Below are 12,357 nucleotides of genomic sequence, written 5' to 3'. Positions count from 1 at the left end.
GATTTGAACAGGAATATGAAAGAGGGTTATATTATCTTTGGGACATTTTATAGTATTCTTAATGACTTCAAATGTCACCCCTGAAACAAAAGGACTATATTTTTGGAAATAATGTTCTTCTGAGAGGCACTAGGGCTAGCCTTGGAATCTAGAAAACTTGAACTTAAGTTGTCTTTGATACAGTGGTTATATGAATAACTCTAGAAAAGTCACTTGGACTTTAGTGTCCTTGAGCAATTTCCTCTGCTGTTAAAAGCTGCCAAGCAGAGAATTTTCTCACTGTTGGGGAGTTTCCTCCACAAGCAAAATCACACTTAAGTAAAGATTGCTCACCTGGTAAGAAGTGAAGCCAAGACTTAAAGCCAGATCTTCTGGCTCTAAAAACATTTCTCTTGTCTCTTCCTCCTAGATCCCCCGACTTCCTTCATGTCTCAATTAAAATCCTACCTTCGCTAACAATCTCATTCTTGTGACCTTTAATGTTAGTGTCTTCTTTCTGAGATTATCTCTAAGTAATCCAATTTATATCTAATTTATTTATACCTTGCTTCTCTCTCCTATAAGACTATGAGCTCTTTGAAATCTTTGAACAATGCCTGGAACATCATAGGTTCATAATGAATATTTATTGACTTGAATTGAAATGCCCCAACCTACAAAGAACTAAAATTGTAGGTCACCCATAGAAAAATTGGGGCCATGCACAGTAGACGGCAACACACTGACACCAGAAGCATAAAGATAAAGGAAGTTTAATAGGAAGGATAAAGGATTAGAAAAGGAAATGTTCTGATCATGTAGTAAAAACAAAGGATAGCTAATGGTCAGTCCACGGTTCTTTCCTGGCATTCACATAATGGCAATAAATCTAGATATAGTACGCTAGCAAGCTGGGTAAATCCCCTGTGAAGGACTTATGGGAGGTCATAGGCAAGAGATGCACAAGGCAAGAAAGCAATAGCTTGTTTCCAATAGGCGACACTGTAGAGAGACCTCATCAGTGAGATCATGGTTTCACAGAGGTCAAAACATTATAACAGGTCTTTGGGTTACTCTCAAAAATCAAATGCTCATTGAAAGTAAATTACAAATGTTACCTATAAATGCTAAAGAATTTTCTCATACTCTAAGAAAGGATAATTTAAAAAATAAAAAATACTAAAGGTCTGATAGTGGGGAAATTAATTCTGGAGCTATGAGTTAGTATTCCATAGCAGCTTTCAGCTTCTGGCTCTAGGAAGCTGCCACTTGGCTGTTAGTTATTAAAGTGTCTCCTGGGATGACCAAAACACTGCAAATGCCAGTTTTGGGGTCTTTTTAGAAAAGAAAAGAAAACCTCCTCTATGTGTGCAACAGGCAGGGGGGTTTGGCAGCTTCCCCTCCTGCTGTCTCCTTCCTTTAACAGTTTATCATTTTTCCTTTCTAAGCTGAAGGTTTTCTTGAGTGATTTGTGGAACATCTCATGGAAAAGGAAGATACGTTCAACCATGAATGTCAGAAGCTGAAATTAAATTTCAGAATTTATTATTGGAGCATGCTGCCTTTGCCCTATTAAAAATGCAGGTGAATTAGTACAAAAGCTATGAAGCCATTTAAAGAGTCTCATAAACTGGGTGTCTGAGGGGGAGTTGAAGGCAATGGGGAATCTTTTATTCTCTTTATATTGGTTTGGGTAATTGCAACGCACCTGTACAAACCAGAATTCTAGGTGAGGGGGTTCCTGGTGTCTAGGTAAATATGACACAGTTGAAGATGAACAACTGGCTTGTGTCCACCATAGAGTAAGCTAATTTCTAAAAGGAAACTGTAATTAGTTTGGAATTTGTGATTAATTCTGATGATACCTAGCAATTCTTTCTTCAAAGATAGTACAGACTAAGGTATATATGTTTTTATGGAATGTTTAAAGAGGCCATTGGGTAGTGTGGTAAGAGAACTGTTTTTAGAGCCAGAAGATCTGCCTTTAAGTCTTGGCTTCACTTCTTACCAGGTGAGCAATCTTTACTTAAGTTCTCTGACCTGTATTATTAATTTCTGTAAAATGGGAATAATATTATTTCACTGCTTATCTTACAAAGTTGCAAATAACATCTATTATATAATAATTAAATCTAATAAAAAGAAATAAAACAAAGGAAATAATATCTATTAAAATATTTCAAGAACTATAAAGCATTATATTAGACATTAGTAATCACTTGAGCCATTGTATTCAGGTCCTCTTAAATACTTTAGAAACACTCATTTATAAGCTAAGAATAATTACAAAAAAAATCTCACTTATTCAATAGAACAAATCCCAAGATTAGGTGTTTCTATATGATAAAATTATGTTAGAAAAATGTAGTTTTCTTTAGGTAAATGAGATGACTAAAATTCTATTTTTTTAGGAAACTTTGATACTTTTAGGGATTTTTAGTGTCATACAGAAGTATACTCCATCCAGAGGTCCAGGTTGTAAATCATCTCTACCTTCTCGCCCTGTGCAGCTCTTGTCCCTATCTTCTCAAAATCTTCCAAAGAGATCCACTTAATATGTTGAGTCTCTGTGGATGCCAATGGAGTATATGTTCCTTTACTGTCCTGTACTTTTGTTACATTACATTTTGTTACATTACCAGTCCATCACTTTTTCTAGGCATAAATGACTTTGATAACATCCTTAATGCTGTTTCTGGTGGGCTTCATGGGTAAGGGGTTGCAGCCTATTCCCCTCAAGGAAGCTGTAGTGATCCAAAACTTTGATTTTGCAGTGACAATGAAATTTCCTGATTCTTGATTTGATGATTTCAGCATCCTTGGAAGAATGCTGATATTAAAAATTGGGTTTTGGTTTTAAGGGAGATGCTTCAGGCCATTACTCTGTTGGAATGAGGTTATATCTCTAAAATTCTCAAATGCAATCTAGCCCACTCTCTTCTTCCTATTCCTTTTTGGATTCTGTTCATTGTCCACCTGCAATCTAGCCAAGATACGTGATACACATTCATATGCACAACTACATATGCACTCACATCCCAAAACACACACACATATACATATATCTATATGTATCTATCTATCTATCAATATATATATCATTGATTCCAGTCTCAGCTCAATTCATTGTACATTCAATGTGTTAATATGAGCAATAAGCATTCTTCAACCTCTTGATTTTTCTTGTGTGGATAGTTAGCTTGAAATCTTTTGAGTGATCAAAATCTCAATTAGGAGGCTTCATTTTGGGGCTTGATCTAATAAGCATAATGTCATCTGCAACCAGAGCATTTGAAAGATGTCCTTTTTACTAGACAGTCTCGTTAAGAGTAAGATACATCTCCCTGTTTTATGTCTGACTTGCTCTTAATCATTAGTCACTGAACAAAGTTATTTCTATTCCCCATTTCAAGGAAATCTTATATTAATTTAATACAATGAAAGGGAGTCTTCTTATTAGAGGAGAGCCTTTGAGAATGTGTTTTCCTCTATTGAATCAGTTGTTTTTTTATGGTCAACAGACAATAACTGCAATAAGGTATAATATTTAATTGTGTGACTTGCAAGTTCATCTCTCTCTCTCTCTCTCTCTCTCTATCTATCTATCTATATATATATATATATATATCCATATATATTACATATACCAAGAGAAAAAGAGAGATAAGTAAATCGTCTATGTGAAGTAAGCATAGTATATAAAGTCTGTGATGAAATATTTTATGAAAGCCTATTGATCCCATCTTATAGCTTCATCAAGAATTCCTGAGGGGCAGTTAAGTAGCACAGATGATAAAAGACCAGCTTTGGAGGACCTAGATTCAAATCTGACCTTGGACATTCCTAGCTCTGTGGCACTGGCCAAGTCACTTAACTCCAGTTGCCTAGCCCTTGCTGTTCTTGTCTTAGAATTGATACTAAGAAAGAAAGGGCTTAAAAATGCCCTAGTTATATGTATAGAATACCTCAAAGTTTTGTTAGAGATGGGAAGATATGGCTTAGTAGTTACTAACCTTTTTCTTTTGGTTGTTTTTCTCAGTAGCAATGATGTACGTAATTTTAAAAAATTGTTTGGCAGAATCTTCTCTTTCAGCTATCTTGAGAATCAGTCACTTGATGCCCTCAAAACTGTCTTACCTATAGAATGAGTCTCTTTTGTACACACTAGGTACGGTCTAACTGCTCTTCCCATTTGTGTTTTCTTTACTGTCTTTCTGTTTCTTTATACTCGATTTGTGATGTTAGAATCCCCAGGTAGTTTTATTTTTATGACTGACATAGTTTCTGAGTTCTTCTGTCCTTCTTATTGTGGCATTTAGTTTTTATCAGGTAAAATTTCCTTGGAAATGCTGATAATCTGTATTTGTGTCCATTTATTTTTTTCCTATTTTGCATGTGTATCAATAGTTTGCTTAAATAGTTCAGGGTGGAGGTGTTAAAACTGAATACATATCATTTTCATTCAATCTAGTATTGATTTTGAACTCTGTAATAATTTGAAAATCTGACTGTACCCAGCAAGGTGACTCCAAAGTATTTACCACATTGGCAACTAAGTCATTTTGTTCCCTGAAAGCAAGAAAGTTTCATTTTTTGTTTTTGATTTTTAATCCTTGGTGTCTAACATAGTACCTGGCACATAGTAGATACTTAATGAATATTTGTTGATGAATTTCTTTCCTGTTAAAAATGATAATTTTCATTTTTATGATGGCATTTGTTTCTTATCATGTCCAGTGCCTCCGAACTTTCTTCACTTAAAGCTTTTGTGTCATCTAAAAGACATGTAAAAGCCTCTTTGATTTCTTAAGGAACAATATTTTCCAGCATATTTTTCATTCTTCTACTCTTTTTTCCCCTAAAATCTTCAAGTATTTAAAATGCTTAATATGAGTGTATGAATATATGCATATATAAAATGGAAATTAATTTTGGAGGATTTTATTGAGTACTTTAAGGGAGTTTATTTTCTCTCATTTTCTGCAGCAGACATGAGTATATATGTATAAATAGTCTTCATGGTGGTCTTTTTTGCAAATACTCTTCACAAGTGCTGCAATACAAGTGCCCTATGCAATAATGTTTCTTGTTGCCTTAGATGCAGGATAAAATTAATGTTACCATCTGCACAATCTGCTTCCCCAAGGAGAGTCTGGGAGTCATTCTTCTATTTAGTTGCAACCTCCTCTTGCCTTTTGGTTTAAAGGTTAAGACAAACATGATTCATCTTTTCCACTCTTGATAACTTGATAAAGATCTTACATTCAGAGTAATAATTATATTAAAGTTTTATAGCCTATCTAGAAACTGCAATTCTTAGTACTTGTTGCCTCTTTTCTTCAGTGTGCCACCATGGAAGTGGGCAGACTATTACCAAGTGCCATTTTGTATTTCATAGGTTGTCATGGCCAAAGAAATCATCCCCTCCTTTTTACTTTATGGCCAATCATTCTCCTTAGTGCTTTTCTAAGCAAGTCATTGTTCTGCTAACATAATCTGCTGAGGGAATCATATGTGAATCTTTTATCATTATTGTTGTTGTTTCCCTTATCCTGGGAGATTAGACTCTATTGGCATGTTCCAAGAACAGGTCACCCATCCATGCTAGGACGAGGCATCAGAGTAGGGTACTTGTTGAAGCTTTGTAACTATTTTTTAGTTAAGTTTTTCATACTTCTTAACTAATTCAGATCTCCCTTTCCCCGGCAGTTTGTTCTAATCTGTAAGGTTTCTATAGAGTTTGTTTTAAATCTCCTGTGATCTGCTGGCTGTGTGATTCTAGGTGAATCACTAAACCTCTCAGAGTTCTGGGAAATTCCCCAAGATTAAAAATTGCAGAGAAGGTGCTGACCCATATTGGTAGAAGTGTCCTCATCCAGCAATTCCTTATACTCATGAAATCACAGGCTTGGTCCCTATCCCTATTCTTATTTTGGGAAAGACTTTTATACTCAAGATTATATTTTTAAAAATTAAGACTGCCTGCCTTGATTTTATCATATTGTATGAAACATCTGATGAACGGGGACTTGCCAAAAGCTTAAATACATCATTGACTGATTAAGGGACTTACAAAGAAAATGAATTTTAGCAAGAAGATGGGGAGAACATGTCCCTATTTACTAGAAAAGCCCATTTCTAAGGATGTTAGAATTCATGTTTAGGTATAAATAATGACTGCAATAGAAGAGGGCAGCACAGATTTAGCTGGTGTTTCAAAATGCTAATTTTAAATCATTCTTACCTAGTAAGTTACAATTTTCTACCCTGATTGTTGTATATTCTTGAAAGTCACAAAATTATGTTTCTTTAACAACATTCTGTGGTATGGAGACAGATTTTTCTTCAAAATTAATCAGAATGAATGAAGTTTGACCTTATTTGTACAGCCCAGTTTCATTTTATTTTCCAAGGGCCAATAATCAAGATAGAAACAAATATTTATATGATTAGCTGTAGGAAAAAAAGCATAAGCAGAAAGATAGGTCACTGATTTGCTTCTTTCTGTAGATGCTATTTTTACTTGTAATATCGGTGTGGACAGAAATGTTCTGTTTTTAACCTAGTCTGACTTTCCTATAGTCATGAAGGTGGTGCAGTATAGGGAGCACCAGACCTGGAGTAAGGAAGAACTGAATTCAAATCTGGATTCAGAAACTTGCTGGTTGTATGACTGGGCAAGTATTAGAGCCTATCTATCTAGAAACTGTGATTCTTAGTACTGCTGCCTCCTTTCCTTTTCTGTCTGCTTCAGTTTCCTCATCAGTAAAATGGAGATGATAATAAATAGCACCTATTTCTCAGGGTAATTGTGAAAATCAAATAAGATAATAGATGTAATGTGCATGGCACATCGTGCTGTAAACATGTTAACCATTATTAATGCTATTGCTATTGTTTTTGTTGTGGTTTCCCTTATTCTTTTTTTTTTGTACAGGTCAATCTGCCAAGATTATTATTGAAGAATTCTCTATTTTGCTTTATTTTGATAAAAAATGAATGGCAAATCTTTGCCAAAGTAAACATCTATCATGTTGAAGCCTTGTTCTACTCCTAGAAGACAATTCTGATTTCTTTACTGCAGTTTTATGAAAGAAGGGAGGGAACATTCATGGTTCTTCCCATAACTTGATAGAAGAATATCCATATTACAAAGCAGAGTTGTATAATTTGTCCCTCTGCAGGTAGAAGTTAATGCTTTTGGAGTAAATTTTCTGCTTATGCTCAGTTTCAGATGGTATTTTGATAACAGACACAATTATATTATTATTGTTAAGAATGGTGTATTTTTTTTCCCCCGTTGGCTCAGTGGAATGAATGTTCTCTGTTAATTCCACTTGGGAATGAATAGGAACAATCCATCCCTTTGTCTAGTCTCAATACCAACAAGCTCTTCATCTAAGGTTTAGAGTTGAGAAGAAATATGTCTATCTCCTGAGCTTCTCTTTCAAGTCCTACTACTTCCGAATCCTTTCATCATTCTCTGGTCCCCTCCATGGCTCTTCTGACAGGCTTCTCTGTGTGACCACTGATTTCCTAGCTGAGTTTGTGAATTTCTCCCTCTGAATTGGTAGAGGAATCTTTAGAATCCCAGCGTAATTTCTGTCCCACTACGAATGACACATTTGCTGCACATTTTATTCCTTTTTGTGGCTCACTTGGATTCACACAGATTTCCCTCAGTCAATAATCTGTCAGATGCCCTGGGTGTTTTTTCTTTCTTTTGCCTCTGTGCTTATCTCTCTGTCACAGAACACCTTAGGAGCTTAATGCTAGGTATTTCACCCCCCGCCCCTCCTTTTTTTCCATCTCTTGACCAAGCCCTGATATTTCTTGACATCGCTCATAAATCCTGATTAAGGTCTTACTTCAAAGATATTTCCAGTTGTGTAGATATCACAGGGCTATCTTTAAAATCACTAACTAGACAAGAGTTTCACAGTCTGATATCTTCAGAGTTTAGTCTTTCCCTTGCTGCTTTAAGCCTGAAATTCCCTGGAAGGTTAAAGTATATCTCCTATGGGCTCTAATCACAAAATAATCCTTTGAAGATGAAATTTAGACTAAGCTTTGGATGCTCACAACAGCAAATTTCAGGTTTGAATGTCACAAAAATTTAAATTTGTTAAAGCAAACAAATCAAATTTCCTGTGATTAAGATGCCACTAGACACAAGAAATAGAATATTTTCCTCCTGATTTACTAGTAAACATAAGCTCTCCATTTGTTGTCAGGAAAGAAATATCTCCTTTCAACTTTGTCCACTAATTATTTTTGATATCAAGTACCCCCCAAAAATTAGTTTACATTGCACTTCCTCAATTCCTTATAGAAGAATGATGCTGTTCTTTAGCCTTGGGTGTTTGCTGCTACTTCAGGGTAGTTTTATCATCCTCTAATGTGGCCACTTCTAAGAACTGCTTTTTCATAATTAGCCCCTGAGAGGTTGCAGAAACATCACTCTAAAAAATTATTGTTACATTCTAAAAAACATTGCTGACCTGATCCTCAACCTTTTTAACTTCTTGTGAAGAAGCTTTCATCCTTCACATTACTCTTGCTGCTAGAGCAAATGTTTAGTTTCTAGTGTACTGTCTTTCTTCAAAGTGAGTTCTTTTGTACCATTATGTGTTTATTCTGTAGTAGAAATAGAAATCGAGCTAATGTCAAAATTAACGAAATGGACTTAATGTTACAGAACAAATCTGGTACTGTGGAATTTTGGAAAACTGAGAGACATTTACAACATGACTATTTAATAGAATTAAGGGTCAGTATTAGACTTCAAACGTCTAGGTGACAAATCTAAATTCAAGTGATGATCAGTCTTTTTTTTGGAAAGATTTAACTTTGGTTTGATCTTTGGATAAAGTTAAAGTTGAGCTGACTAGTGCTAAAATACCCACAGAATGTATTTTAGCTGTCTATTTAAATTTATTCTTTGATTCTTAGGAATGAATTAATGCTTATTTTTATGCTACATGTTATTATATAGTTTCTAATTATTAATTTGCTAAGTGTATTGGACTGAGGACTCACTCTATATTGATGGCAGTTGCTAGGCATATGAAACTAGCAAGAGAGCCTAAAGAGAAAGGGAATCATGATATATATCTTTTGAGCAGTAGTGTTATATTTTAAATATATGTATGTAAATATACACACAAACATATATATGTATATATATAAAATTTAGTTAGGTTTGCTTCTTTTTTGCTAACATTTGATTAACTCTTTTGGGGGGGACAGATAATATTTAGCCAGATTTTGACAAGTAAAATATATCTCCATAGTAAATTAATCCTTTTTAGAAATGATTATAATTTTTGGGTCAACATGACATTGACTAATGACTATGATAGTCATTAAATAGTTAAGGGAATCAGATAATATGGATATGTATCGGAGAGTTTATAGAACTTACAAAATATCTAACACCAATACCTAATTGATTTATGTAGCAAGATCTGGCTTGTATTTACTATTCAAATTAGCTGATGTTTCTAGTATTAGTAAAAACCACTAAAATGAAATTAGAATTGGTCCTTGCTATAAAGTATTTTCCTTACATTTCACCAGGCAGAGATCCAGTTCTAGAGAAAACTTCTGGGTTCTTAATTTAAAGGATTATTAATTGAATACTCTTTGTTCCCATTTACTGTAGGTTAAATTATTCAATTAAATAAATATTTAATGAGGGCTTGTCATGTGCCAGGCATTGTGCAAGGTTCTGAGGATATAAAGATAAAAAAGGAATAGTTTCTGACTTCAAGGAGCTTATATTCTACCATCTATTCAAAGTTGCTGAACTTATGGAAATTAAAACAATCCCTAGATGAGTTATGTAAAAAGTGTGGTTAAGTTTTGTTTTTGTTTTTGTTTTGAAATGTGGGAGGGAAAAGGGAGGCAGATTAAGTTGGGAGGGATCTACCATATTCAGATCAGTCATTTACATCGATTGTGTCATTGGATAACTGACTAGCTCAACTCTTTCCTTCATTTTTCTCAGCTCATATCACTGTATTTCATGTGACAGACCCATAACATGATGTGATGCACTATAAAAAAATGATTTTGATAGTGTTCCAAACTGGCCATAGGGAAATAATCACTCTAAAGTCCTCTGAAGGCACAAATTTAGAGTCTCACATGCATTTAATATAGATCTCTGGAAAGATCAGCAGACAAATAATAAAGGGGGTATTTGTGAATGGCAGAGGTTGGAAGGGAAACCCAAATTTCAAAATGTGAAAGAAATACAACCTCTAAATGAAACTCTAAGCCATAAAAGTTCCAGGAAATAAATTTTTTAAAGACTATCTGATAAATAAGAAAGTCATGAATGTCTTTCAACATTGCTCAAGAATCATAAGTGACTGATGGATAAGTAATTTTAGGAAATAATTTGTAAATTACTGTGAACCCAAATGAACAGAGAAATTCCTGTGAAAGTGAAAAGAAAAATGTATTTTAATATGGATATTTGCATGATCTCCTAGCACACTCAGAGATGCCCTGGAAAACTCTAGCATTATTTACATATCAAACTGAAAACATTTTCTACACTGAGTAGCATATTATATATACATTTGCTTGATTAGGAGGATTTTGAAATATAAATACAAACAGCTAAATAGATAGAAAGAGTACTGATGTAGTTCTAAAAGGGACAGGAATATTTTTCAGTACAAAGGAGGACACAAGAAGTAGATTATGATGTGAAAACCCACCGTACTCTGGGACCTGTCCTGTCCCACGTTTCAGCAGCAGCCTCACTCTTCTTCCTCCAGACTTGATTAGTTCTATCGCTCTGGCATGAGTCATATCTCTTGTGCTTTCCCCATTGATTTCAATGATCTGATCTCCTACCTGCCAAATAGTAACACAAACACACAAACACAAAAGTTAAACAAGTTAGCATGGTTATAAGCATGGTTATAAAAATATAAAATTACTCAATTTCCAGAGAATTAGAAGAAGGATCAAAAGGTTATTGGATGAGAGGAAATATCACATCAGTCATTGGTGGCATGGGAGAGTGGGAAGAGCATCTACATTAAACTCAAAAGAACTGAGTTTGAATCTCACCTTTGTCATCAATATCTATGTGATATAGTAGATCTTCTAACCTTCTGCTTCTTTATCTGTCAAATAGGGTTAATAATATTGTGCTACTTATCTCCTAGAGTTATTGTGAAGCTAAGTTGAGATCACATACAAAAAATACTTCACAAACCTTTAAATAATACATAAATATTACTTTTTCTCATGGATAATAATAATAATAAAGTTTTATCACCTCAATTCAAAATCATTTCAAGGAATATGCTCTGAAACTGGAATATACAACTTCACTTACTCTTGATACAGTTAACTCATATGATAATTTCAAACTACCCAACATGTAATTATCAGGGTTTTTATCTTAATATGTTATTGGTTCTATTGTTTTTCAGTTATGTCAGGCTCTTTTGGTGATTTTCTTTATTTTTTATTTCTTTAAAATAAAAAATAAAATACTATATTTTCCCAATTACTTATGATAACAATTTTAATGTATGTTTTCCAAAATTATAAAATCCAAATTGTTTCCTTCTCTCCCTTACATAGATGGTAAGCAGTGGGTTATACATGCATGACCCTGTGTAAAACATATTTCCAAATTGGTCATCATTGTGAGGGAATACTTATATAAAAGCAAAACCCCAAAATAAACATAAAAGCAAAAAATAAAATGTTTTGATCTGCATTCAGACTCTATCAGTTCTTTCTCTGGAGATGGATAGCATTCTTTGACATAAGTCTTTGGAATTATTCTGGATCATTGTATTGCTGAGAGTAGTTAAGTCTTTCATAGCTGATCATTGTACAATACTGATGTTACAATGTTCTCCTGGTTCTGCTCACTTTAGCTTACATCAGCTCATATAGGTATTTCTATGTTTTTCTGAATTCATCCCTCTCATCATTTCTTATAGTGCACCTATATTCCATCACAACCATATACCACAGTTTGTTCAGCCCTTTCCCACTTAATGGGTATCTTTTTTCTTTCCAATTCTTTACCACCACAAAAAGAGTCTATAAATATTTTTTTGTGTAAATAGGTATTTTTCTATTTTTAAAAAATCTCTTTGGGATATAGACCCAGTAGTGTTGAAGTAGCTAGATCAAAGTTCACAATTTTATAGCCCTTTGAGCATGTTTCCAAATTGCTTTCCAGAATCGTGGGATCAGTTCACAACTCCATCAGCAATGCATTAGTGTCCCATTTTGCCAAATTCCTTCCAGTATTTTTCACTTTACTATATTAGCCAATCTGCTTGCTTATGAAGTGGTACCTCAGAGTTGTTTTAATGTGCATTTCCCTAATCAGTT

General features: G+C 34.2%; 1 protein-coding gene across 21 annotated transcripts in view; it reads right to left on the bottom strand.

Moving 5' to 3' along the window:
• The window catches only part of MAGI2 (membrane associated guanylate kinase, WW and PDZ domain containing 2), a 1,718,964-nt gene that overhangs the window by 69,490 nt on the left and 1,637,117 nt on the right, over positions 1-12,357 (bottom strand). For all 21 annotated transcript variants that reach the window (XM_007504040.3, XM_007504032.3, XM_056800855.1 and 18 more), the window contains one exon: positions 10,710-10,848. In XM_007504040.3, the coding sequence (XP_007504102.1) occupies positions 10,710-10,848 (139 nt within the window). The remainder of the gene's footprint in view (positions 1-10,709; positions 10,849-12,357) is intronic.

This window comes from Monodelphis domestica, chromosome 5 (assembly GCF_027887165.1).
Source record: "Monodelphis domestica isolate mMonDom1 chromosome 5, mMonDom1.pri, whole genome shotgun sequence".
Taxonomy (NCBI): Eukaryota; Metazoa; Chordata; class Mammalia; order Didelphimorphia; family Didelphidae; genus Monodelphis; species Monodelphis domestica.
This window is presented reverse-complemented; position numbering and strand designations above follow the sequence as displayed.